The sequence below is a fragment of the Barbus barbus genome, assembly GCF_936440315.1.
Source record: "Barbus barbus genome assembly, chromosome: 48".
Taxonomy (NCBI): domain Eukaryota; kingdom Metazoa; phylum Chordata; class Actinopteri; order Cypriniformes; family Cyprinidae; genus Barbus; species Barbus barbus.
The window spans coordinates 3360571-3387464 of NC_136726.1; the positions used below are offsets into that span (position 1 = coordinate 3360571).

Sequence of the window (26894 nt, forward strand, 5' to 3'; positions counted from 1 at the left end):
GAACTCAAAACATAAGAAAAGCCAATTCCTTTAAGATTGTATAAATGAGAATACTATGGGCCAAACACAGAACCCTGAGGTACCCCCAGTGTATTTAATTGAGCAAGGGCATTTTTTGCTCTCCATTTTGAATTTGTCAAGATAAGTCCCTGTTAATTTTATGACCCTGTATATAGCATATTTCATTTAGCAGAAAAATCAAGTTTAAGCTGTTTTCCACAATAAAAACTGAATCTAATTGTAATGTGTGTTAAACTGACATAGTTATGCTCGTCTTTAGCAGTGTTATTGTTACTCACGGGTACAGCAGTTTGGCTTTTGTGTCTATGCTTCTACAGATGTCGTATGCCACTGTGAGTGAGAACACCCTGCTGCCACAGGCAGCCCACAGCTCTTTCTGCTCCTGAGTATGACTGAATGGGCCAAGACACATCAGAGGAGTGTTCACATCACCAACCTGCAGTGTTTTCACTGGACCACCATTCTTCACCTACAGTCATAAAACATTAAATATGTTTTTATATTTATGAAAGAAGTCTTATTCTCACCTAGGCTGCATTTATTTGATCAAAAATACAATAAAATGGTAATATTAAGAAATATTACATTTAAAATATTAAGTAAAAAAAATAAGTTAATCTCTCTCTCTCTCTATATATATAAGAGATATAAGAGAAAGAGAGTGAGATAAATTAATATAATGTTCATTTATTTTAATAACAAAAATAAAACTAAAATTAGACATAGAAATCTTTTTAAATTTACTTTATCAGTTTAATGCATCATTTCTAAATAAAAAATATTAGTTTCTTTCCCAAAACCTCTTACTGATCCTTATTCAATGTCAATTGAAAAAAAGCATTCTCAGATGATTCTCCAGAACCTTGGTCTATTTCAAAGTGCAATTGTATTTACTGTACAAATAATTATTAAAATGATAAATAATGATTAAAAAGGCTATAATATACCTTCAAGACTGAATCTTCATAAATGACTAGTAATCCATCTGCTGTCCCGACCAAAAGGTAATTCTTAAAGTGTCTGAAAAATGTAAACATTATTCTCTCATCTAAACATAGATCATCCAAGTAGCCATTCCATTTTCTGCTCAGAAATTGACATGTAATCACCTCTGAGTGTGAAAGTATAGTGATGTCACAGAGTCCTTCACACTCTTCAGACAGTGCAGAATCTCGGCGTTTATAGTATCCATGATGAAGAGTGAACCTGACTGTGTACCAGCAACTAACCAGTCACTGCATGACCCTGGAGCTCTGATGATCACCATGCAGAGGATAGGACTGCTGTCAATCTCCTAAAAGAGGGTGGGAACACTGTTAACTGGACCAATAAATAAACCACAGTCAATGAGGTAATTCCTCAAGGATTGTGGCTGAACTGGTTGGCAATTAACTGAAAATGCATACTTAATCATACTTGTTTAGATGAAATGGCATTTAACAAAACAAAAACAAACAGTGTATATACAGTAAAATTCATACCTGGCTCCAGCTTCCCCCTGTCTCCAGATCCAGTGATGTCACACAGCCCAATTTCTGGCTGCATCTGCCACCTCCAATCCACACACGAGTATTATTACCTCCGTTTGCACCTCCGCTGGCACTGGAGACAGTGAAACACTCACCCGGAAAACTCATCAATGTCAGCTCTTGCATTAGACAAAGCATCTCTACAGAATTCAGACGATCAAACACCTAAACATACACAGAGACATTAAACGTTTACACAGAAGTGATTCTTTCTAAGATGCAATAAGTTAACAATCAGATGTAATCAGTCTAACCTGAGCAGATGTAGGCCTGTCCTGTGGGTTTTCTTTCAAACAGTCCCTCATCAAAGACTCAAACCCTGGCCATGGAGAACAGCCGTAATATTTAACTGCATCTATATCAGTGATTATGGAGAAAGTCATTAATATTAAAGAAATCAAATTAAATGTAATCAAATGTGAATAATATATATTTTTTTATTTAAATTTAAATCTTCAAATTACAATGATTTTTGGATATAATCTAATATTCTATAATATCAGAATTGTTGGTACCCTTGGTAAATATGATAAAAGAAGGCTGTGAAAATTAATCTGTATTGTTAATCATTTTGATTTTATTTAAAAGAATCACAAAAATCTAACCTTTCATTGGAGAATAAGAATTTAAAATGGGGGGAAATATCATTATGAAATTAATGTTTTTCTCTAATACACATCGGCCACAATTAACGGCACACTTTTATTCAATACTTTTTGAAACCTCCATTAGTCAGTTTAACAGCTCTAAATGTTCTCCTATAATGCCTGATGAGGTTAGAGAACACCTGACAAGAGATCAGAGACCATTCCTTCATCCAGAATCTCTCCAGATCCTTCAGATTCACAGCTCCATGACGGTGCTTCTTCTCTTCAGTTCACCTCACTCATTTTCTAAAGGGTTCAGGTCCGAGGACTGGAATGGCCAGCAGAAGCTTGGTTTTGTGCTCAGTGACCCATTTTGTGTTGTTTTTGAGGTTTGTGTTTGGATTATTGTACGGTTGGAAGATCCAAACATGGCCCATTATAAGATTTCTAATAGAATCAGTCACTTATTGATTTTTTATCTGTTGGTATTTGATAGAATCCATGATGTCATGTGTCTGAACAAGATGTCCAGGACCTCCAGCAGAAATATAGGCCCACAACATCAAAAATACAGCTGTATATTTCATTGTACTTTTTATCCCTGTGTTCACTAAACCCATCTTGAGTGTTTGCTGCTAAAAGCTCATTTTTTAGTTTCATCTGACCATAGAAGCCAGTCCCATTTGAAGTGCCAGTCGTGTCTGATAACTGAATATGCTGGAGTTTGTTTTTGGATGAGCTAGGAGAATTTATCTTCAAACCCTCCCAAACAACATGTGGTGATGTAGGGGCTGTTTGACAATTTGTTTAAAGGTTTTCTGACCCCGAGACTCAAATGTTTTCTGCAATTCTCCAGCTGTGGTCCTTGGAGAGTCTTTAGCCACTCAAACTCTCCTTCTCACCGTGCATTAGGACGATTTAGACACACGTCCGCTTCCAGGCAGTTTCGTAACATTTTCTGTTGATTGGAAATTCTTAATTATTGCCCTGATGGTGGAAATGGGGATTTTCACTGCTCTAGCTCTTTTTTTAAAGCCACTTCACTAATTTGTGAAGCTCAATTATCTTTTGCTGCACATCAGAAATATATGATTTTGTTTTTCTCATTGCGATGGATGATTAAGGGAATTTGTTTTCCCTCCTATTTATATTTCTGTGAAACAGGAAGCCATGGCTGGATAATTTCATGTTCATAATCACCCTGGAGAGCTCAAAATTGTGAATATGAATAGGAATATACTTCAGAGATATTTTACTCATAAGAATTTCTAGGGGTGCCAATAATTGTGTCCAACGTGTATTTGAGAAAAACATTTCATAATGATATTTCCCCCCCCATTTCAAATTCTTATTATCCAATGAAAGGTTAGATTTTTGTGAATTTGTTAAATAAAAGATCAAAAGGATTAACAATGCAGATTAATTTTCACAGTCTTCTTTGATCATATTTACCAAGGGTGCCGATATTTTTGGCCATGACTGTATATATAAAATAAATATTTTTCTTTTGAATTGCTTATTCATCAGCATAAGCAGCACAAACAGTTTTTAACTGTGATAATAATTTCTTAAACAGCAAATTAGCATATTTTATATAAGAGGTTTGAATGTATGTATGGTACTGTATGTATAAACATCAAAATAAACTAAAGGAACTCAATATGTTACCTGGTAGTTTTCTCTGCACAGCCACCTCATCAAACTCACTGGGAAACTTCATCCCATCAGATATCCGCTTGCCGTAGGTCATTAGATCATACAGCAGCAGACCAAATGAATATACATCTGCCTGGACATTATAGATGACATTACCACGGGCGACCTCCGGTGCTCTAAAACCTGTGTGTTGAAGATTCAATAATTATAACCTATAAACAAACATCCTCTGTTTGTTTAATAGCTGTTCCGTAGAGGATTATGGGAATGCTAGAGGTACCCGGTGTTCCTTCTGAGCTGCGGACGCCCATACTGCAGCAGTATTGCGCTATGCCAAAGTCTGTGATTTTAGCAATGACCTCAGCATCCGTCTTCAGGTTAAACAACAGAATGTTGTGCGGCTTCAGATCTCGGTAGATAATCATAGATGAGTGCAAATATCTGTTTGAAAACATGAAAAAACATGTAATAGATGCTGTCCTAAAGCTTAAACTTGAATTGAACCCAGAATGTTTGACTTCTTTAAAGTTTTTGTGTATTGGGTAGCTAGTCTACCCACCTGAGACCATCTGCCACATGCAGTGCTATTCTGTGCCGTAGCTTGCGGCTGAGACTGTTATTTTCACGCTCAAAAAGCAAGTCCAGAGACCCACATGGGGCGAGTTCCATCACAAGAATGTGTGGGTTACAACTGCCAGCCAAAAGCCCCACCAGACTGGGGTGGCGCAGTCTGCCAAGTACCGCCAGTTCCTGGAGACAAATAATTTTAAAGCAAATACACCAAGCATGTATTAATAATAATCTTGCTCATGTCCTAATCAAGTGAAAGACTTGCCTGGTTTCTTTTTCTATAGCATAACTCACCTGTCGTACCAGTCGATGAACATAAAGTGTAGATGCATGTTTATTGAAAATCTTCACAGCTACTTCCTCATTCTTGTACACGGCTTTATATACAGAGCCGAAGCCACCATCTCCTTCAGGAAAAAAAAATACTGTTAGTTTATACTTGCATTACTTTGTTGACAGTCACAGTTAAGTCTGTCTATTAGTCAAATTCTGATGATACAAATTTAAAATGACAATCAGGAATAATCATTGTGATTATATTTCTGGAGCAAAATAATCATGATTAAAGGTAGGGTAGCCGATTACATGCAATACAGACATTTCTTTTTGGTCTCTGACTTACAGATGTAAAAATGTATTCATGTACTAACCCAACCTATACTCCATAGAGAGCTCTATCTCCAGCTGCTCTGGATCCAGTATGATGCTGGATGGCTGGTCACTCAGTACCAGGTCTGGAGAGATCTGAGAGATGGGCAGAGTACAGCTGGAGTCCTCTGGGTCCACCAGCAAACCATCTTACAGACAAGCAACCAGTCAGGACAGCACAGGTTTTGCACCGTTTTTATACATAAGGTTATCATTAAAGGAGTCGTGTTTCTGAATGTGAGCAGAATGGATATAGACCTGCATTGATGTTGGAGAGTAGATCTTCCAGCAGGATCTTCTGGCAGTTTTGTCCATCACTGAAGCTGTACAGAGCCCATTTCTTAAGCAGTGTCTCTCCAGTGCCACGGATATCAGTGGTGAGGAGGCCTGGAAACCATTCCTCCAGCAGAGAGTCAATGTGATCCACCACCTGCCCAAACAACACATGACCTACACACAGAGCAGGTGATGTTATCAACACAATGCCATCAAAAAAACATCATAACCACTACACCATCTTCAACAAAGCATTATTACAATCAAGATCAGCTTCACCACCACAACATCGCCACTATAACAATCATCTGTTAATCACCACAATCATCATTACTATGATTGAATTAAATGCATTACTAATCACCATCACATCACATCACCATCATAACCACCACAACCATCATTACTATCATTGAATCAAATGCAGCACTATCACCATCACATCATCATAACCACCACAGCCATCATTACTATCAATGAATCAAATGCATTACTAATCACAATCACTATCACATCATCATCATGACCACCACCACAACTATCATTACTATCATTGAATCAAATGCAGCACTATCACCATCACATCACCACCACCACAATCATCATTAGTATCAATGAATTAAATGCATTAGTAATCACCATCACATCATCATCACCACCACCACAGCCATCATTACTATCATTGAATCAAATGCATCACTTTCACTATCCCATCACAACATCATCACAATCACCAACACTACAATTATCATTACTATCACTGAATCAAATGCATCACTTTCACCATAACCATCATAATCTCCACATCACATCACCAACACTATCACAATCACCATAATTATTACTATCATTGAATCAAATGCCTCAATATCATCATCACATCACAACATCATCAACAGTATCGCAACCATCACCATCAAAAACATAATTACAATCAATGCATCAAACATGCATTACTAATCACCAGCACTATCACATCGTCATCATCATCTCCACCACTACCATCATTGAATCAAATCATCACAATCACAATCATCATCACAATCATCATTACTATCAATGAATCAAATGCACAACTAATCACCATCACATCACTACATCATCATCCTCCCCACCACAACCATCAATCCTATCACTGAATCAAATGCATCACCATCTCAAACACAATTATCAGCATAATCATCACCATCAAATCACATCATCATCACCACCACAACAACCATCATTACTATCATTGAATCAAATGAATCTCCATCATCATCACCATAATCATCACATCACCAACACTATCACAATCACCACTATATCATCACATTTGCCTCCATCATATTCATCATCATGACCAATATACCTTTGTCATCATCACACCATCAACATTCCCACAATATAATCACATCATCACCATTACATTACTATTATGAAATCACAATTCTCATCAATATTACTGTACTATTCAGGATGGCCTAAACAAAACACCTCTGTTACCTTTGCGAGAGCAGGGGACAGTGATCTTGATGAAGCTAGCAGGGTTCTCTTCAAGAGACAAGGCCTCCACCAGACAGTAAGCTACAGCAGACCAGCTCAGATAGATGCCCTTCCTCCAGTAGATCTGGTTTGGCCTCAGTGCTTTCTCTGTAGAGTACACAAACCTTCACAAAACGTCTTGCGTGATATTCATTTATCAGACCCCTGCAACTCACAGTGCATTCAAGTAATACTTTTCTAATACATTATATTAATATGTTTGTACCTTGGGAATTAAGCCTATGATCATGCCATGGCAAGTGCAATGTTCAACATGATACAGGGATCATTTATGCTGACTTCTAGTGTTTGTGTTGGGTTACCTTTGCCGTAGAGCAGGAAAGCAGAGACTTCCAACAGACGGCTGATCTGTCTGGACCAGTATCCCATGGGGAAGTATGGCATCTCATAAAGCCGAACAATCACCTCTGAATTTTCACAGTGGGGGAGCTCAATCACCGGCCTTTGATCTGACAGGCTAGGGACATATCAAACATGACAAATTACCACCGTACCCCACTTTGTATCAATTTAAATAGAAAAGGTCCTATCACTACCTGCTAGGTATAAGTAACTGGTCATCTCCGAAGGGCAGGGCTATTTGAAACTTTTCCAATAGTTTGAAGTACTGAGTCAGATGATCCTTGGGGAAACAGCGACTTTTGTTCAGAAACTTTTCTACAGTGGTTCGCTGCACCACTCCTCTAGTGGTGTCCCACTGACCAGTGCTCCTCAGAGTCAACGTCTGTCAAACAACACAACAGATGAGATGTCACTGCTATGAGCGAATCACAAGGAGAAGCAAGGTGTGTGTGTGTGCATGTTTAACCTGTGAGATGAGGTTACAAAGCCATTGTGGGTCAATGAAATACAAATCCTTTAGCTGAAGCACTGGATCATCAAAGTGAAGCAGGACACCTAGAGACAAACACAAACAGAAGGTCTGTTTACTAGGTTAAAACAATGAATCCAATACATAAGGCAACTAAAATTAGCAAAAATATATAACAAGTGATTAAGAACATTCCCTAGGAACATGCATGTACCCAAAACTGAAGAAACAACTACCAATTGTAAACCAACTCTCACCAGCCTCGCTGAGGAAGTGGATAGCGTGGGGTAACTCTCCCTCCTCTAGCTGCAGCTGTGTTTCCTGTATGATCTCCAGCAGTCTGCTGTGTCTGAGCACTGGGAAATCAGTGGGTACATGTGACCTCTCCTGTAAAACTCTTCTCTCCAGCTCCACATAACAGTCTGGAATCAGCTGCCCCATTACCGGCTGACCCTGGATCTGCCAATGCCACAAACACAATTCATTAAACAAATACAATGAAAACCTTTTTGAAAGATGTCATCACCCTTGTGACAAATAAGTACACTTTGGCATACTTTTGAAAATAATACTTATTACGAAACAACATACTCTATAAGTGTAAATGTTTTATGTTTTTTTTTTGCAAATTGCAAATCCCCCCCTCACTGTCGCTTTCCAATGAAATTAAAGGGTTAGTTGACCCAAAAATGAAAATTCTGTCATTAATTACTCACCCTCATGTCGTTACAAACCAATAAGGCCTCTGTTCATCTTCAGAACACAAATTTAAATATTTTTGATGACCCTCCTTAGACAGCAAGGATATTACCACGATCAGCACTCATAGTAAGGACATCTGTAAAATAGTCCATGTGACATCAGGGCTTCAACCATAATTTTACGAAGCTATAAGAATACTTTTTGTGCACAAAGAAGACAATAACAACAATTTATTCAGCAATTCTTCTCCCTGAGTTACCATCTTCGGCCATCTTGGAGGGTACCCCAGAACGTAATCAACATAATCAGTGTTGATGATGTTCAGCCAAAGTGTGCGCATGCTGAATGTCAACAATGCTGATTATGCTAAATAAAATTATGTTATTATTGTTTTCTTTGCACACAAAAAAATATTCTCGTAGCTTCGTAAAGTTACGGTTGAACCCCTGATGTCACATGGACTATTTTAACGATCTCCTTGCTACGTTTCTGGACCTTGATCGTGTAAGGATCCTTGGGAAGGTCAAAGAGCTCTCAGATTTCATCAAAAATATCTTAATTTGTGTTCTGAAGATGAACAAAGGTCTTGTGGGTTTGGAACGACATGAGGGTGAGTAATTAATGACAGAATTAGCATTTTTGGGTGAGCTAACCCTTTAAATTCATCATGGCAGGTCTGACATCAGCTGACACACCCGCCAAAAAAAAAGAAAAAAAGATTGCCCTCAAAAATAATGAAACTTTTATATTGACTATTAAACAGGGCTTTTTAAAAGTAATCCAACGTATTGGATAAAATCAATTATAACATTTGCTAATTAGTGCCCAGAAAAACAAAATTTTGTAAATCACCTTGAACCCAACGAGCTCCCTACAGATGGCTTTGCGCAACCTGCTGATAGACTCAGACTCCTCACAGGCACAGAGTATGTGGTTCTCTTTGATCACTGGAAAGCCCGGTTGAGACGGCAGCTCCTCTCGCAGCTTCAGAACACACTCCTGTAGGTGGTGCTCTTCACACACATCTGCATGAGTTCCAACCACAATCACAGGAGACTGCCCAGCTACGGCCTGAGAAGCATATCATGTTCTTTTATAATCTAAACCAAATGTTCCACAATAACAGTTTGGTCTGGTTTTGTATTTGTACTACAAATATTGTAATACTACTTGCAGGAAGGAGCTAAATGTTAAACTTACTTTAATGTTAAAGAGCCAGGGTTTGATAGTGTCTATCTCACTGGGTCCTTTACTCAGGTCATACAGGACTAGATAGAGAGCCCTGGAGCTCATGAAGTGAGGGTGAAATCCACTGCACTCTTCACCACCTGCACAACAACAGAAAGAGAAAAACATGTAATTTCCTATTGACATTTTTCCATATTTGATATGTATTGCGCAGATGCTTACCTGAGAACTCCCAAACATTCAGCAGCATGTTCCTCTTGTCTTTGTTTTTGATGAGCCAGTCTCTGACGCTGACGCCGACGGTCTGGTCAGATCGCCACTGAGAGCGTTTGAGTCTCATCAACTGATGAATCAAAGAGCTTTTCCCGCTAGATGGGCTGCCGACCACAATGAGTTTAATGCGGTAATACGGGACAGCTTTCTTCAGACGCTGCTGCAAGAACCTGTAAGAACCGCAGGGATCACATTCTGAACCAATATACAAGTCTCAAAATAGTTTGACAAGATATTTGCATTTAAAACAAGATATTATAGGTGGGCATATTAAAAGGCACCTCCCTTTTCTGAATATTCAATAACTTTTCTCATGACTCAAGTTTCTAGAAAAACAGAACAACTTTTAAACTGATATATAAATAGCACTAAAAGATAAATACTAAACACACTATAATCATAATTCTAAGATTTACATGTAACAAGTAAATTCAGAAGAATACATTATTTAAAAAAAAAAAAATCTAATATTATTGTCTGACAATACTGACCCATAAATAGAGTAAAATAAAATAAAATCACTGATGCATTTACTGTACAAGCTGAAATGCAAGCAAGAAATAATGTCTAAATGAGACAGATTTAGACCTGATGATGTCTTTGGTTTTGTTCCCAATGTGTTTGAGGTCCATCTGGAGCTGCAGACCGTCTAGAGGTAGATCCCATAAATGAACAAGCTTTCCCATCTCATCAGGGAAAGAGCGCAAACCTTCGTTCTGACTAACATCTAGAGACGTCAGGTCCTCCAACATACCGATCTGAGGAGGGATCTAAAGCACAAAAGTGTCAAACACAAATTTCTAACAAATGTGAGACACAAAGACCAAAACTGCAGTGTTCAGTTGAATCAGAGCGTGATATGAATCGTACCTCAGTCAGTTTGTTGCAGCTTAAATGAAGTTTCTCCAGTCTGGCCCACTTGTACACCGGGCCGCTCAGGTCGAGCGCAGAGATGTGATTATGACTGAACATCAGCTCTCTTAGGTTTACACTGACCCAGAAAGATGGACCCGGCAGAGCACTAATACTGTTATTTCTCATGTCCACCGAACGCAAACTATCCAGAAAAAGAGAGGTTAAAAACGGTTTGCGAATTCAAAGGAACATTCCAGGTTCAAAACACTTACTTGGGCAAGTTGATGATTATTTCAGGAACAGCTGTGAAATTGTTCTGTGATAATTTAACGGTGGTTATTTTTGAAGGAAGGTGTGACAATGAATCTGTATGAAAACAAGAGTGATACTAAGAACAGTAGTGATAAACAAAACACAATTTTATAGAATTATCCAGCAAAATGTTCAAGAAACGCTGTTTAAAAATTATTTATTTCTCCGCTGTAATGTGACATGGCCAATTGAAACTGAATATTCAAAGATAAAATAAGCAGTGGAGAACTTTAATTTTTCTTAACTAAAACTATTAAAAATTATTTTGGTCATTTAAAAAAGCAAATAAAAAAATAAATAAAAGCTACAGTAAAAATGATAAAAATAAATAAATAAAATAAAATAAATATTATTTATTTTAATAAAATAAAAAATTAAAATAAATAAAAGTTACAGTAAAAATGATTTTAAAAAAAATTATATGCATGAATAACTGTAACACGTAAGGACTTTATGTTGTGTTTTCATTCCCCATGTGTTCTGTGACCTAGTTTCTGTTCCCCCTTGATTGTGTATTTGATTCACCTGTGTCTTATTAATTATCTTCATTTGCCTGTGTATTTAAGTTCAAGTCTGTTAAGTTTGTCTTTGTCCAGTCTTAAACATTGGTTGCTATGTGTGATTCCTCCCTTCCTTCTGTTGATTATCTCTATGTGGATTTATTAAAGACGTCACTCATCTTCTTCATGCATTTATATACACTGTAGCGTGACAATAATAATAAAACAAAACAATTTGCCTACTAACTAACATTAACCAACAGCCTATATATGTACATTAAGTTGATGTCAGCCAAAAAGGAAAGTTGTTTCAGAGTTGAGTCAAGTTAATATATTTTGATGAAAAATGACAAACACAAATATATTTTTAAGAGAGTAAAGAGGGGAAAACTTACTGATTTTGTTAACTGAACCGATGAAAGTTTCCAACTTGAGACATTCAGTGAAGAAATGATCTGAAATTATTTTAACTTGATTCTTACTGATATCTAAAACTTTCAGTTCAGCCAGGTGCAACGGGAGAGACAGTTCTGTTATCTGATTACTGAAGAAAAAAAAAAGGTCAATTTGTATAACCTTTTATACAAGGCTCTAGAAAAACTATTATCCCATAACCTACCCCTCCAATGAGAGCTCCTCCAATCTGTCCATGGCCTGCCCCAGCTGGAAGGGGAAGACGGTGATCTGGTTGAAGGAAAGGTTGAGTTGGCGTAAGGCTGGACTGCACACAGTTGGGTCCAGCATCAGAAGTGGACCAATGCAGTTGCGAGAAACATTGAGTATGTTTAATGCAGGCAAACCCAGGAGTTCCACAGGAAGTGATTGCAGTTGGTTACCTTGAAGATCTAGACGGGTAAGACTTCTTAAATTCTAAGAAAAAAAATACACAATTAAATAAAACTCTTTTAATAAATTGCTGGGAAAAATGTATTGAGTATGGTTAGGAAATAGTCCCCAAATTAAATGATGATCAATATCAACACAAAATAGACAAAACAACAATCAAGACACACATTAAAGATGTACTTTAATTACTAGCTAGATATTGACTAGATACTATATAATCAGATTATACAGTTAATTAAAGCAGTATTTATTTGGCACAAAAACCACCATAACCCTGTAGCGCAGTGCAGAGCAGGAATATCAAAAATCAAAAACGGTACAAATTGAATGAATGTGAAAAACAGCCAGTTCGGAATTATCGGCGAGAACGAATTAGAACGAACAGAAGTTCAAATGAAAATGAATGCAACATGGATAAAAACATTTATTTCTAATACAGGAGCAATGCAGATTTGTACAATGCTGATCTGGATAAAAAAAACAGCATTTATAGACATTCTGAACTCCATTGGGGTTAGACAATACGTCTCAGGACCTACTCATTTTCACAATCATACTTTGACTTCAAAGTAGAAATCAAGTATTGACGAAATCATACTTTGGGGATGTCGTGGCCTAATGGTTAGAGAGTCGGACTCGTAATCCAAAGGTTTCGAGTTCGAGTCTCAGGTCTGGCAGGGATTGTAGGTGGGGGGAGTGAATGTCCAGCGCTCTCTCCACCCTCAAACCACGACTGAGGTGCCCTTGAGCAAGGCACCGAACCCCCAACTGATCCCCGGGCACCGCAGCATAAATGCTGCCCACTGCTCCGGGTGTGTGTTCACGGTGTGTGTGTGCATTTGGATGGGTTAAATGCAGAGCACCATACTTGGCCACATTAGCTCTTTAGATACAGTTGCTCATTTACGCTTAAGGAAGATTAAAGAAAACAGTCAATCACCATGGCAGCCCGGAAAATGGAGCGCAGCTGGAAGAAAACAAAACTAGAGGTATTTCATATTGCATGGAGGGAAAGTACTCCTACATACAGAAACGCCTTGAAAACTGCTAGATCTGCTTACTTTTTGTCTCTTTTAGAAGAAAACAAACACAATGCCATGCATTTATTCATTACAGTGGCAAAATTAACAAAAAATAAAGCATCAGCCAAAACAAACTTTTCCCAACAGCACAGCAGTAATGACTTTATGAACTTCTGAAACTTTTATGGAGTTTTGTTCCTTGCCACTGTCGCCTTTGGCTTGCTTATTTGGGGACACAATTGCTGGCAATATTGTTGAATTTATTGCACAGACAATATTTGAAGAGAACTGAACTGAGCCTGATGATGGCATCACTGAATCAACAATCTACTGTTTACTATAATGCTCTTGCATTATCAGCACAGGTTTTTCTTGTTTAACACTGTCAATCTGCTTTGACACTTCTGTATTGTGTAAAGCACTATATAAATATAGGTAGGATATAAATATAGGCACTATATAAGGTGACTTGACATTTTAAGTCATGTTTTGATAATCTTCTAGTGTGATTTATAGAAGCACATTTGTTTTGATGTAATTGAAGCACATAATCTTGATTATATTTAAGTCGTGACGTATTGTCAAGTATGGTGACCCATACTCGAAATTGGTGCTCTGCGTTTAACCCATCCAAGTGCACACACACAGCAGTGAGTAGTGAACAAATGCACACACACACACACACACACACACACACACACCGTGAACACACACCCGGAGCAGTGGGCAGCCATGCTGCAGCGCCCGGGGAGCAATTGGGGGTTCGGTGCCTTGCTCAAGGGCACCTCAGTCGTGGTATTGAGGGTGGAGAGAGCGCTGGACATTCCCTCCCCCCACCTACAATTCCTGCCGGCCGGGGGCTCGAACTCGCAACCTTTTGATTACGAGTCCGACTCTCTAACCATTAGGCCACGCTATTTTAAATAATAGTGTTATTTCATTACATTTGAAGTTAATATGCTTTAAATCTACTTTATATTAAATTGCAACTTAAAATGTGTAATTATATTACAGTGTAATGTACCCAGAATAACAGACCCTCACATACGTGTAAAACCAAAGTATATTTCATCCTTAAGTGTACTTCTTCTTCAAAAGGGAACTTACCGTAATTTCATTCTGTTAATAATACTAGAACTGATAATATCTAAAATGTGCAGTCATAATGTTTCTGTGAACATTAGAAAATGGGTTTCAAAAGCGGTTTCATTTTTACTTTAATAACGCTGTCAAAATGTTTCTACACACCTGACAGAGAACACTGGGAAACTCTGATAGATTGTTGCTGCTCAAATCAAGCCGTAGAAGGTTTTCAATCTGCTGTTTGAGAGCGCTCACACCCATCAAACAGGACAGATTGCCCAGCTCATTTCCTGAGAGGTCGAGCAGACGGATAGGTTCTTTGTCCACGGCCAGAGGAAGAGCAGCAGGAGTGAAGCTTTCAATAAAACCCTGCCCTGTACATTTAAAACAAAAAAAGACAGATGTAACAACAAGTGAACTTTTTAGGACTAGTTCCCATGTCAGACAGCTCTTAATGTGTACCTCTAGTGTTGTGAGAGTTCAAACGCTTATGTAAAGGGACGCTTGTATCTGTCTCACCATGGCATCCCTGTAGAAAGACATTCAAATGGTTAAAATAATTAATAAAATCCAAGCACAAAGACACCAAAAGTGTCTGTTTCTGGTACCTCTAAATTGGCACGTCTACGCCAGCTGTGATGTCTCTGTGCAGGTTTCCTGCCCACTTCTGGGGAATCATTGATAAGCAACAGTCCTTGTGACGGCCCATCGCTCCCTACCAAAGGAACACATGCATTTTTTCAAATAAATAAATGTAGAAAATAATATCATGCAAACTTGATTGCAGTTGCATTTATATCAATATTGACACTGCATCCAAACCTTTTTTAACACATATGTAAAGAGGTTGAAAAGGCAACGAAAAATGGCCCACATTTGTAATGTAATGTATTTATGTGAGAATCATCTTACCATCACTGTCCATGTCATCAAACATAAAGCCCAAGCTTTCATCTAAGGAAATGTGTGAGTCGTCACTTTCCTCATCTGTGAAATATGCTGATGTGCTGGCATCACTCCTTAATCTAGAAACTCCCACAAACCCTTTGTTTCTTTGGAGTGACAAGATCTGTCTGGCCAAACGCTGACCTTTACCTTAAAAGACACAAGGACAAGATTTACCAACAACAGTCAGGCTGATTTTAGTTGTGTAGATTTCAATTCTCTAGATACTGTGTATAAAGTGCAAAAAAAAAATGTACATAACAATAACAAGTGTGTTATTTATGCCATATGTTTTACTGGAAACCATTAAATGATGTGTTGAAGTGATCTCAACTTGGCAAATTTAAAACTTTCTGTAAAAGTAATTTGTTAATGCAAAATATGTACTGTATGTATTGTGTATGCATTTCTTTGCATGCTTTTAAAAAGTGTACTTTGTAATAATGTCAAATCAAAAGTTTTATTTTAAAGTACATTTTAAATTGTTTTAATAATTTTTTAGCAGTTATTTTGATGTGTTGACTAACATACTAAAGTACATGTAAAGTACTTGACAAGAATTTTACCTCCAGTATGTTATTCGATACAAAATTTCAAGTTACAGATTTAGATTTTTAATATACTGAACTGCAACTTTATTATTATAAATGTGTAATTCATATATATTTGTAATGTGTATATATATATATACTGCCCGTCCAAAAAAAAAGTCACCCACTCAAATATTTTGTTGGACCGCCTTTAGGCACGCATTCCCCGTGGCATCATTTCGATAAGCTTCTGCAATGTCACAACATTTATTCCCGTCCAGAGTTGCATTAATTTTTCACCAAGATCCTGTATTGATGATGGGAGTGTAGTCACTATGCATGATGTATGCATCACTTCATCCGCCTCTCTTCTTACCCTGATGCACCCATCACTCTGGAACAGGGTAAATCTGGACTAATCAGACCATATTACCTTCTTGCATTGCTCCAAAGTCCAATATTTATGCTCCCTAGCAAATTGAAGCCTTTTTTCTGATTACCCTCACTGATAAGTGGTCTTCTTAAGGCTACACAGCTGTTTAGTCCCAATCCCCTGAGTTCCCTTCGCATTGTGCAAGTGGAAATGCTCTTACTTTCACTATTAAACATAGCCATGAGTTCTACTGTTGTTTTTATAATGATCAGAATCAGAATGAGCTTTATTGCCAGGTATGATTGCACATACGAGGAATTAGTTTTAGTGACAGTAGCTCCACAGCGCGACAGAATGACAGCAACAGGACACAGATAATAAAAAATTTAAAAAAAATAAAAAATTAAATAAATAATGTACAAATATACAAAAACGATGTGCCAAATAGCACAAACACAATATACAAAATAGACAATTCGGTATGTACAGGTATGGTTAGGTGCAAATTTGAAATGTACTAAGTATGTGTGTAAAATAAAAATAATGATAGTGTTGTGTGTTTCATGTTTATTGTTAAGAGTTCAAGTGTTCATGAGATGGATTGCCCGAGGGAAGAAACTGTTTCTGTGTCTGGTCATTCTGGTGCACAGAGCTCTGTAGTGTCGACCAGACGGTAACAGTTCAAAGAGGGAGTGTGCTGGATGTGAGGGGTCCAGAGTGATTTTACCAGCCCTTTTGCTCACTCTGGATGAGTACAGTTCCTGGAGAGTGGGGAGGGTTGTACCAATGATTCGCTCAGCAGTCCGGACTACCCTCTGTAGTCTTCTGAGGTCAGATTTGGTAGCTGAGCTGAACCAGACAGTTATTGAAGTGCAGTGGATGGATTCAATGATGGCAGAGTAGAATTGTTTCCGCAAGTCCTGTGGCAGGTTGAACTTCCTCAGCTGGCGAAGGAAGTACAACTTCTGCTGGGCCTTTTTGACTAGAGTCAATGTGAATGTCCCACTTCAGGTCCTGGGAAATAGTGGTGCCCAGGAACCTGAATGACTCCACTGCAGTCACAGTGCTGTTCATGATGGTGAGTGGGGGGAGAGCAGGGGGGTTTCTCCTGAAGTCCACAATCATCTCCACAGTTTTGAGCGTGTTGAGCTCCAGGTTGTTAAGACTGCACCAGACAGCCAGCTCCTTAACCTCCTGTCTGTAAGCAGACTCGTCACCGTCCTGAATGAGGCCAATCAGTGTGGTGTCGTCTGCAAACTTCAGGAGCTTTGACAGAGGGGTCTTTAGATGTGCAGTCGTTGGTGTAGAGGGAGAAGAGCAGTGGGATGAGTACGCAGCCCTGAGGAGCTCCAGTGCGGGTGCTGGATGTGTGTTTTCTCAGCCTCACTAGCTGCTGTCTGTCTGTCAGGAAGATGGTGATCCACTGAAAGACGGAGGTAGGCACGGAAAGCTGAGTTAGTTTGGGCAGGAGGAGGTCTGGAATGATAGTGTTAAAAGCCGAGCTGAAGTCCACAAACAGGATCCTCACATAAGTCCCTGGTCTGTCCAGGTGTCGCAGTGTGTAATGCAGTCCCATGTTGACTACATCATCCACAGACCCGTTTGCTCTGTAGGTAAACTGCAGGGGGTCCAGTGAGAGCCTTCAGATAAGCCAAAACCATTTTTTCAAATGACTTGATGAGAACAGATGTTAGAGCCACAGGTCTGTAGTCGTTAAGTCCTGTAATCTTGGGTTTCTTTGGGATGGGGATGATGGAGGAGCGTTTGAAGCATGAGGGGACTTCACACAGCTCCAGTGATCTGTTGAAGATCTGTGTGAAGATGGGGGCCAGCTGGTCAGCACAGGATTTCAGACAGGCTGGTGTCACACCGTCTGGGCCTGGTGCTTTCCTTCTCTTGTTCTTTTTGAAGACCTGGCGCACGTAATCTTCTCTTATCTGCAGTTCAGGTGTGGGGGAGAGGGGGGGTTGCAGGAGGTGTGAATGGTGTTTTTTCAAACCTACAATAGTCAAGTCAAGTCACCTTTATTTATATAGTGCTTTTAACAATGTAAATTGTGTCAAAGCTACTGCACAATATCAAAAAAGGAAAAATGTAAATAATGTAAAATTAAAAGATTAAATAAAGATTTTCAGTTAAAGGCATTTCATTATTGAAGTCAGCGATGTCATCATCCAGCTCAGTTAAGTTTAAATAGTGTCTTTTCATTTCCAGCGATATCGTCGACTTGATTGCAGTGTCCCCAACTAAGCAAGCCAGAGACGACAGCGGCAAGGAACTAAAACTCCATCGGTGACAGAATGGAGAAAAAAACCTTGCGAGAAACCAGGCTCAGTCGGGGGGCCAGTTCTCCTCTGGCCAAACGAACCAGCAGTTCAATTCCAACTGCAGCAAAGTCAGATTGTGAGGGCTCAACTGGTTCCAGTGGTCTTTCCCGATGGCTGTCTAAGTGGCGGGGTCCTCACTGGAGATCTGTCTCTGTCGCTCATCTCGGTGTCCTGGTCTCCGCTGACGTTCATGGCTGTAGAGGTCGTCTCTGGGTGCTGATCCACCATCTGATCTGGATACGGACTGGATCTGGTGACTGCACTGACCATCTGGGCTGGTCGGACAACAGAACTCATTAAGATCAGTTGTTGATTCTCCACAGTGCTGGGGGATGGTGTCTTGTAATTGGTGATGTCTTTCAGACCTTTCCACACTGAAACCGTGTCTCTGGAAGAGAACTGGATCCTTAACTTATCGGAATAATTCCTCTTTGCCACTCTGATATCCTTTTCCACGGTGTATTTGGCCTGTTTATACAAGACTCTGTCCCCATTCCTGTAAGCATCTTCTTTGGCCTGACAGAGCTGTCTGAGATTTGCAGTTAACCACGGTTTGTCGTTGTTATAAGTTAGATGAGTCCTGGTAGGAATGCACATATCCTCACAGAAACTGATATATGATGTTACAGTCTTTGTGAGCTCGTCCAGATCATCAGCAGCTTCAAAAACACTCCAATCAGTAAGGTCGAGAGTAGCTTGTAAAACCCGCTCTTTCTCATTAGTCCATCACTTTACAGTCCTTAAAACAGGTTTAACAGATTTAAGTTTCTGCCTGTAGGTTGTAATAAGATGAACCAAACAGTGATCAGAGAGTCCTAAAGCTGCCCGTGGGACAGAGTGATATGCGTCCTTTATTGTTGTGTAACAGTGATCCAATATATTACCGTCTCTGGTGGGACATGTAATGTGCTGTCTGTATTTTGGCAGTTCACGGGAGAGATTTGCTTTATTAAAGTCCCCGAGAATGATTAAAACAGAGTCCGGATGTAGTTGTTCTGTGTCTGTGATCAGATCAGCAAGTTTCTGTAAAGCTGCGCTCACGTGTGCTTGCGGTGGAATGTAGACACTCACGAGAATGAACGAGCAGAACTCCCGTGGCGAGTAGAACGGCTTGCAGTTAATGAAGAGCGTTTCTAGATCTGAACAGCACATCTTCTTTAACACAGTTACACCTGTACACCACCTCTCATTGATCTAGAAGCATGTCCCGCCGCCGTGTGATTTCCCTGTTGATTCTGCGTCACGATCTGCTCTGATCACCGTGAAATTAGGCAGATGTAAGGCGCTGTCTGGAATGGTGTCATTCAGCCAGGTTTCCGTGAAACAGAGCAGCAGAGTTTGAAAAGTCCTTGTTAAACCGGGAAAGCAGAAGGAGTTCGTCCGTTTTGTTGGGTAGAGAGCAGAGATTCACCAGATGGATGCTAGGCAATGGCATGTGAAATCCACGCTGTCTGAGCTTCACAAGCGTGCCGGCTCGCTTCCCCCATCTGCGTGTCCTAAAGTGTCTAAAGAGCGCTGCAGCTCCGCCAACCACTATGTTCTGCAAAACATCCGAATAATCGAAAACCGGTTGGAGATTTTGTGGTGTGCTCTGCCGAATGTTCAGCAGTTCTTCCTTCATGAAATTGATCGTGTTACACAAACAAAAAACAGGAAAAACTAACAAAAACACTAAAACAACTGGAGAGCCAAGCACAATGGCAGCAATGCGCGGCACCATCTTGTTTAATCAATTAATGATTTGATTTCATCGAACGTTTAAGTGATCGGCGATCACGATCAATCAAGATTTTTTCTTCCTCAAAGATGATGGTTCCCCACTATCCTTCCAGTTTTTAATAATGTGTTGGACAGTTCTTAACCCAATTTTAGTAGTTTCAGCAATCTCCTTAGATGTTTTCTTAGCTTGATGCATGCCAATAATTTGACCCTTCTGAAACAGAATAACATCTTTTCCATAACCACAGGATGTGTCTTCCGACAAGAAATGAGAAGCTATACTCACTGCATCAATTAGGGTTAAATAACTTGTTGCCAGCTGAAACAATCATCCATGCAGTTATCCAATGGGAGGCTCTTAACTATTTGCTTTGTTAAATCCAGGTGGTGACTTTTTTTTGGACGGGCAGTGTATATATTTAAATACATGACATACAAGTTTCAATAGAAATTAGATTAAGCTATATTTTTGTTTACTAATACTTATCAGTACATTTGGCAGTACACTTTATTTCTAACACAATATAATTATGGAATTACATGTAAAATGTAATTAAGTCCAACTTAAGTATTCAAAAAAATCAATATGAAGTTCAGCTATTACTAGCATTTAACATAAATATAACATTTTAATTTAATTTCATAAATGTGCAATTAAGTATCCAAAAATATTGCATTCAGTCAAACTTAAGTATATTCATGTGAAGGATATTATTTTCATAATAAATGCTGTTTTTTTTTTTAAAGCATGATATACTTTACTAGTTATGTACATTACTTTTGGGGTTTGATAGATAATTAAATGTTTTATCCTTTTTTTCTAATATTCTAAACTGTTTTTTTTTGTTGTTTTTTTGTTTTTTATTCTCAAAACTTTTCGGGGCAATCTCTACTGAAGAAACTTTCTGAAACTGTTAGAAAGAAAACAAAGCCAAACTGAAGTAAAAGTGGTCATGGCTCCAGAACATGTATGTCAAATACATGGCAACTGCCAGATCATGTGAACAGACTCACTGTTCTTCTTGTTGATTGGAGTCTGAGTTTTGCGCTCCAAAAGCAGAGCGCTGAGCCATGTCGCCTTAATTTTTCCAAGGCGGAAGCTCCCGAGGCACAGGGCATTGTTGGTGTGGTCCAGCCCCAAACGGGCGAGGAGGAGGGTGACAGCAGGGTCATCACCCCTCCTGACACACACGCTCAGAGCTCCACGTAACTGCTGCTCATGAACACCTGCAGAGACCAGCAGCTCCAGCAAAACCAGAGGAGCCCCCCGATCACAAACCTGCACAACCACAATACTATTAGAGATAAAATCACAGCCAAGCAGCCGTCAGCTATAGTATCACATCAGATAGTGCACTATAGATTCCCTGAAGAATAATTCCACTCATTCTCTGCTATAATAGAGGAAGAATTGTATAAACTTGTTAAATCATCTAAACCAACAACATGTATGTTATACCCTATATACACCATCTAAGCTACTGAAAGAAGTGCTTCCAGAAGTCATAGATCCTCTTCTGAATATTATTAATTCATCATTGTCATTAGGATATGTCCCAAAAACCTTCAAACTTGCAGTTATTAGATCCTAGAGAATTAGTTACAGACAGATCTCAAATCTACCATTTCTGTCAGAAATACAAGAAAAGGTATTATCCTCACAAATATGTTCTTTCTAACAGAAAAATGGCATCTGTGAGGATTTGCAGTCAAGATTTAGACTGTATCATAGTACTGAGAATGCTCTCATCAAAGTTACAAATCATAATTCTTATCATCCGATTGTGGTCGTATCTCTCTATTAGTGCTTCTGGATCTTAGTGCTGGCTTTGACACTATAAACCACTACATTCTTTAGAATAGACTAGAAAATCATGCTGGCCTTAGTGAAATTGCATTGGCATGGTTAAAATCTTACTTATCTTACTGTCATCAATTCGTAGCAGTGAATGAAGAGGTCTCATACCGATCACAAGTGCAGTATGGAGTACCTCAAGGCTCAGTACAAGGACCATTGCTTTTCATGATTTACATGTTACCCTTAGGAGATATCATCAGGAAACATGGTGGTAGCTTTCACTGTTATGCTGATGATACTCAGCTCTATATTTCTTCTGGCCAGATGAAACTCACCAATTCGCAAAAATAATGGAATGAATAGCTGATATATACTAAAAAATTGTCTAACTAGTAATTTCCTACTGCTAAATTTTGAAAAAAATAACAATAAAAAAATAACAGAGGTGTTAATTATCAGACCAAAAACCTCTGCATGTAATAACCTAGATCACTGTCTAACACTTGATGGCTGGTCTGTCAAATCTTCGTCATCAGTTAGGAACCTAGGTGTTTGATAGCAATCTTTCCTTTGAAAGTCATGTTTCTAGCATTTGTAAAGCCACATTTTTCCATCTTAAAAATATATCTAAATTACGACCTATGCTCTCAATGTCAAATGCAGAAATGTTAATTCTTGTGTTCATGACTTCTAGGTTAGACTATTTTAATACTTTATTGGTTGCTCTTCGTGCTTAATAAACAAATTCCAGCTGGTCCAAAACAGTTTTAGCTCTTCAGTATTTGAGCAAGAAATTGCCAAATCTCTGGCCATTTGATAATACCTAGAATATCAAAGTCAACTGCAGGCTGCAGATCCTTTTCCTATTTAGTGCCCAAACTCTGGGACAATCTAACTAGCGTTATTTGGGAGGCAGACACACGGTCAGTTTTGCACTATTTGAAGAGAACTAAACTGAGCTGAATGATGACATCACTGAATCAACAATGAACTGACTTTAAGTAAAAAAAAATACTGTTTACTATTGTCCTCTTGCATTTTCAGCACGCAATTTTCCTGTTTAACACTGTAAAGGTGCTTTGACACAATCTGTAATAAAGCGCTTCTTCTTAACATAGCTTCTTCACCGCTAGGAATGACAATCAAAATCCAGTTACAATGTTAGTCAAGCTTCCTGAATTAAATATAAAATATAAGCCTGGCTAAAAGTTTCAAGTAGTTTTAAAATAAACTTGAACATTTTTGAAAGGTTTAAGGCTATCCTTACATATCTAATCTGATCTATATCTGTCTGATTGATTTTACAACGTTTAACATAGGACGTAGGTATAAGTAAGTTGAGAAATGACGCCTTTCTTTGGAGTGAGTTGTAAAAAGATGCGAGTTTTTTGGGCTATAATGTAGATTTGTATTAAAATTAAAATGCACTTCCACATTTGTCAATTCTCACCTTAGTTTCCACTATGCCTACATCCTACATTAAATGTCATAACTCGACTCCTATATAAGCCTGGCTAAAAGTGAACGCATGTACAGAAGTTAAGGAAGACAGTGATAATAATTTACAAAGCTTTAAATATGGATATTTTTCTTACAAAACCCTATCAATTCACTTCAGAAGGCATTCATTACCCACTGTAGTTGTATGGATTACTTTTATGATGGATGGATGAGCTTTTTGGAGCTTCAAAAACTTGGGCACCATCCAGCTGCCATTACAAAGCTGGGAAGAGCCAGGATATTATCTAATATAACTCCAGTTGTGTTTGTCTGAAAAATAAAGGCATATACACCTAGGATGACTTGAGGGTGTAAAATTTATTTTAAGAGTTGAGGAATAAAGGTTCATATATCACACCTGATATATGAGCGAATCGCTCTTTGACTTCTTGTTAATGTCAGCGCCAAGCAGGATGAGACATTCTACCATGTCCACGTCACCGTCCTCACATGCTCTCTCCAACAGGGCATACATGATCTCACTGTCCACCACCATCTTAGACAAGCACAGGCAACTCACTGCCTGCAACTGAAGTGGAACATGAAGGATTTATCAGGAGATCTTGCATTTTTGACAGAACGTTTGGTTTCAATTTCTTACTGGATCTCTGCACTGGTCTGCCATATTTTCCCGCAGGATCTGGAAGATGTCTTTCTCGAAGGCTTCTTTCTGCAGCCATGCTGCGGCACTCGAGCAGGTGTCCATTAACTTCCACACCACATGGAAACCCTAATGACCATAACGCACACTGTTAGGAACAAAACATCAAAAACAACCACCCTTTTGGTTTTGAAATGGTAATAACTGTAGTGATCTACCTTTAGAAGCATGACTGTGTCCTCTTTGTGTTGCCGTACTGAGCTGACCAAAACTGATGCCAGTACAGGCACCATCATACGAGAGAGCTTCTTCTTAGAGATGAGGTGCAACAGAAGACTAAGACCCCAGTAGTGAACATCTACAAAGGGTGATGACTTCCAGTTAATACACAGTTGCGCACACATGTTTACATACCCAATAGTGTGCAGTCCATTAAACGCCAATCACACAATTTATGAGACAACGGTCAAACATGTCCGTTTGTTTACCTCATGTTTACATAGAAAAACGATGGAAAAGCAGCATAGTGGAACGCAAAACTGTGTTCTGTGTGAATGCCTGAACGGTGGTTGGTTTTTGTCCAGAATAAGCAGCAATGTGAAACAGGCCTTATGTCGACATTCAAAAGTCTGCCTAGGATTAGAAGCAGAGGCTGGAGATCTTCAGTCATGGACATGGTAAGGTAAATGGACTCACCACGCTCCTGTGGAAACATCTGCAGCGTATGAAGAACCGTATCTATCGCCCCCTGCTGGCACATGAGGTCAACCGCTCCAGAACTGTCAGCTAGTGCCGAGAGTACACCAAGTCCACACTCTTGAATCTCCTCACTACTGATAAACTAAACACACATCAAATAAAACACACCACATTTACAGAGCTTACTTTTAAATTAAAACCACCTGATTAAAGTCCAATTCATTCCTACAAGGAGTATTACAGGTCCAATGTAAAGTCTACAGACATGTTGACTACCCCAGAAAATGATTTTGACTCACCCTTTATTTATTTATGCAAAAATACAGTTTACAGTAATGAAACTGCTATGTCTGTCTATGTGGAGAGGCAGGGAAAGGAATAGTTCACCTCCAAGCAATACAAATTCAGTCATCAGTTATGGTACTCATCCTCATGTTGTTTCAAAACCACAAATGAAGAGTTTATTTGCAAAAACAGATAACTCAGTTTTTTTTAATTGTTCAAAAATCAAGTGTTTTATTATGTTATGTTTATATAGTGTTTTATTGTGTTAGTTAGCTGTATTTGTAGTTATATGATTGATGTGAATTGGAATGCACAATGAAAAAACATGAAAATTGTTAAAAACGGGCACTTCTCATTCATTTGATTCATCAACGGAATTGAATTTTTTTTCTGTCCCTTAATTTAAAGTCTTATTGTTTAAATCATAATTTTTGTGGTGATACACTAGTTGTTTCTGCATTTTAAGCTGAGATAGAAGATAAATATTTTAACGTCTAAAAAAAAAAAAAAAAAAGACACACTTCAGGTTTAACGGGCACCTATTATGCAAAATTCACTTTTCCGTGTTGTTTGAACATAAATGTGTGCTGGCAGTGTGTGTACACAACCACCCAATGATGATAGAAATCCACCCGCTCCTTTTTTTAACCCCCATAAATCATAAGCAGTGTCTCAGAACAAGCCGGTTACAGAAACTGTAAAATGTGATGTCACATTTCACAAGCCCCGCCCACGACTGTTGACGGACACTGCCGTATTAAAAACACTAAATGAGCCCCACACAATACGCCATGTATAAACATGTGATTTCTTTGTTCTGCTTTTGTAACTTAAGTGTGTTTTTAACATAAACTTGTGTGTATTTGACTGTTTAAGCGCAATAAGACATGAACGAGAGCTGAGTTTAGGACTCACATGCTCTAACGGCCACTTTCTGTGCGTTCGCTTCGGATGTGTGCGCTCAGAAAAACTGTATATCAGATATGTAAACTAATATGGCTTAAAACGCATGATTTCAGGGCGATAGACATGATAATCAAAAACCAAAATTTTGAGCTGAAACTTCACAGACACATTCTAGGGACACCTGAGACTTATATTACATCTTGTAAAAAGAGCATAAAAGGTGCCCTTTGGGCAAAAGACTTAGCATTATCATCCATGTTGAATTACAGAGCTATTTTGGCTTTTAAGAAACAAAGCATTTACCCTATTAAGTGCCTCTAGATAGACAGTATGAGCTCCCTCAAGTACACACTGGGTCTTCAGCACCTGCAGGGACACGTCCACCGTGTCAGGATCCGCCACTGAGGTGCCATGTTCTCTTAAACTCCTGTCTGCACACAAGAGAAGACAGAGTCAGACATTATGCATGTAGGCATTGTAGTTCACCCAAAATAAATTTGGAACAATAGAGGGCGAGTCATTTTTTCAGCTATTCCATTTATGAATTAAAAACACAATGCTTGCAGATTCATCCCAATAAAATAAGACACAGGAAGTAGACAGACATTCTACCTGGGCTGAGAAGAACTAAACTCGCTCTGAGACCCTCCAGCTGAACTTCAGGAATGAAGTTATGTGTCTTCAGAGCAGTCAGGATCTGACCGAGAATCAGGGTCGCGTCATCTAGACTGGCCCTCCTGGCGTGAAATAAAATTATGATTTCAGTTGTGTTTTTATCTGTTATGCA

The 26894-nt window shown here is 38.8% G+C and overlaps 1 protein-coding gene across 1 annotated transcript in view; it reads right to left on the reverse strand.

Moving 5' to 3' along the window:
- The window catches only part of LOC306866697 (leucine-rich repeat serine/threonine-protein kinase 2-like), a 43037-nt gene that overhangs the window by 8397 nt on the left and 7746 nt on the right, over positions 1-26894 (reverse strand). Inside the window, exons 13-47 of the mRNA XM_079411979.1 lie at positions 26720-26844; positions 26411-26538; positions 24914-25058; positions 24436-24575; positions 24218-24346; positions 23975-24145; positions 21333-21597; positions 15337-15519; positions 15033-15139; positions 14887-14953; positions 14590-14798; positions 12093-12343; positions 11869-12017; positions 10934-11027; positions 10677-10863; positions 10395-10576; positions 9756-9976; positions 9546-9673; positions 9198-9416; positions 7901-8102; positions 7641-7729; positions 7369-7556; positions 7135-7289; positions 6773-6919; positions 5270-5461; positions 5014-5160; positions 4658-4770; positions 4353-4543; positions 4074-4234; positions 3806-3976; positions 1805-1905; positions 1503-1715; positions 1131-1315; positions 969-1041; positions 300-490 (exon numbers count right to left, since the gene is read on the reverse strand). Of these exons, the coding sequence (XP_079268105.1) occupies positions 300-490; positions 969-1041; positions 1131-1315; positions 1503-1715; positions 1805-1905; positions 3806-3976; positions 4074-4234; positions 4353-4543; positions 4658-4770; positions 5014-5160; positions 5270-5461; positions 6773-6919; positions 7135-7289; positions 7369-7556; positions 7641-7729; positions 7901-8102; positions 9198-9416; positions 9546-9673; positions 9756-9976; positions 10395-10576; positions 10677-10863; positions 10934-11027; positions 11869-12017; positions 12093-12343; positions 14590-14798; positions 14887-14953; positions 15033-15139; positions 15337-15519; positions 21333-21597; positions 23975-24145; positions 24218-24346; positions 24436-24575; positions 24914-25058; positions 26411-26538; positions 26720-26844 (5619 nt within the window). The remainder of the gene's footprint in view (positions 1-299; positions 491-968; positions 1042-1130; positions 1316-1502; positions 1716-1804; positions 1906-3805; positions 3977-4073; positions 4235-4352; positions 4544-4657; positions 4771-5013; positions 5161-5269; positions 5462-6772; positions 6920-7134; positions 7290-7368; positions 7557-7640; positions 7730-7900; positions 8103-9197; positions 9417-9545; positions 9674-9755; positions 9977-10394; positions 10577-10676; positions 10864-10933; positions 11028-11868; positions 12018-12092; positions 12344-14589; positions 14799-14886; positions 14954-15032; positions 15140-15336; positions 15520-21332; positions 21598-23974; positions 24146-24217; positions 24347-24435; positions 24576-24913; positions 25059-26410; positions 26539-26719; positions 26845-26894) is intronic.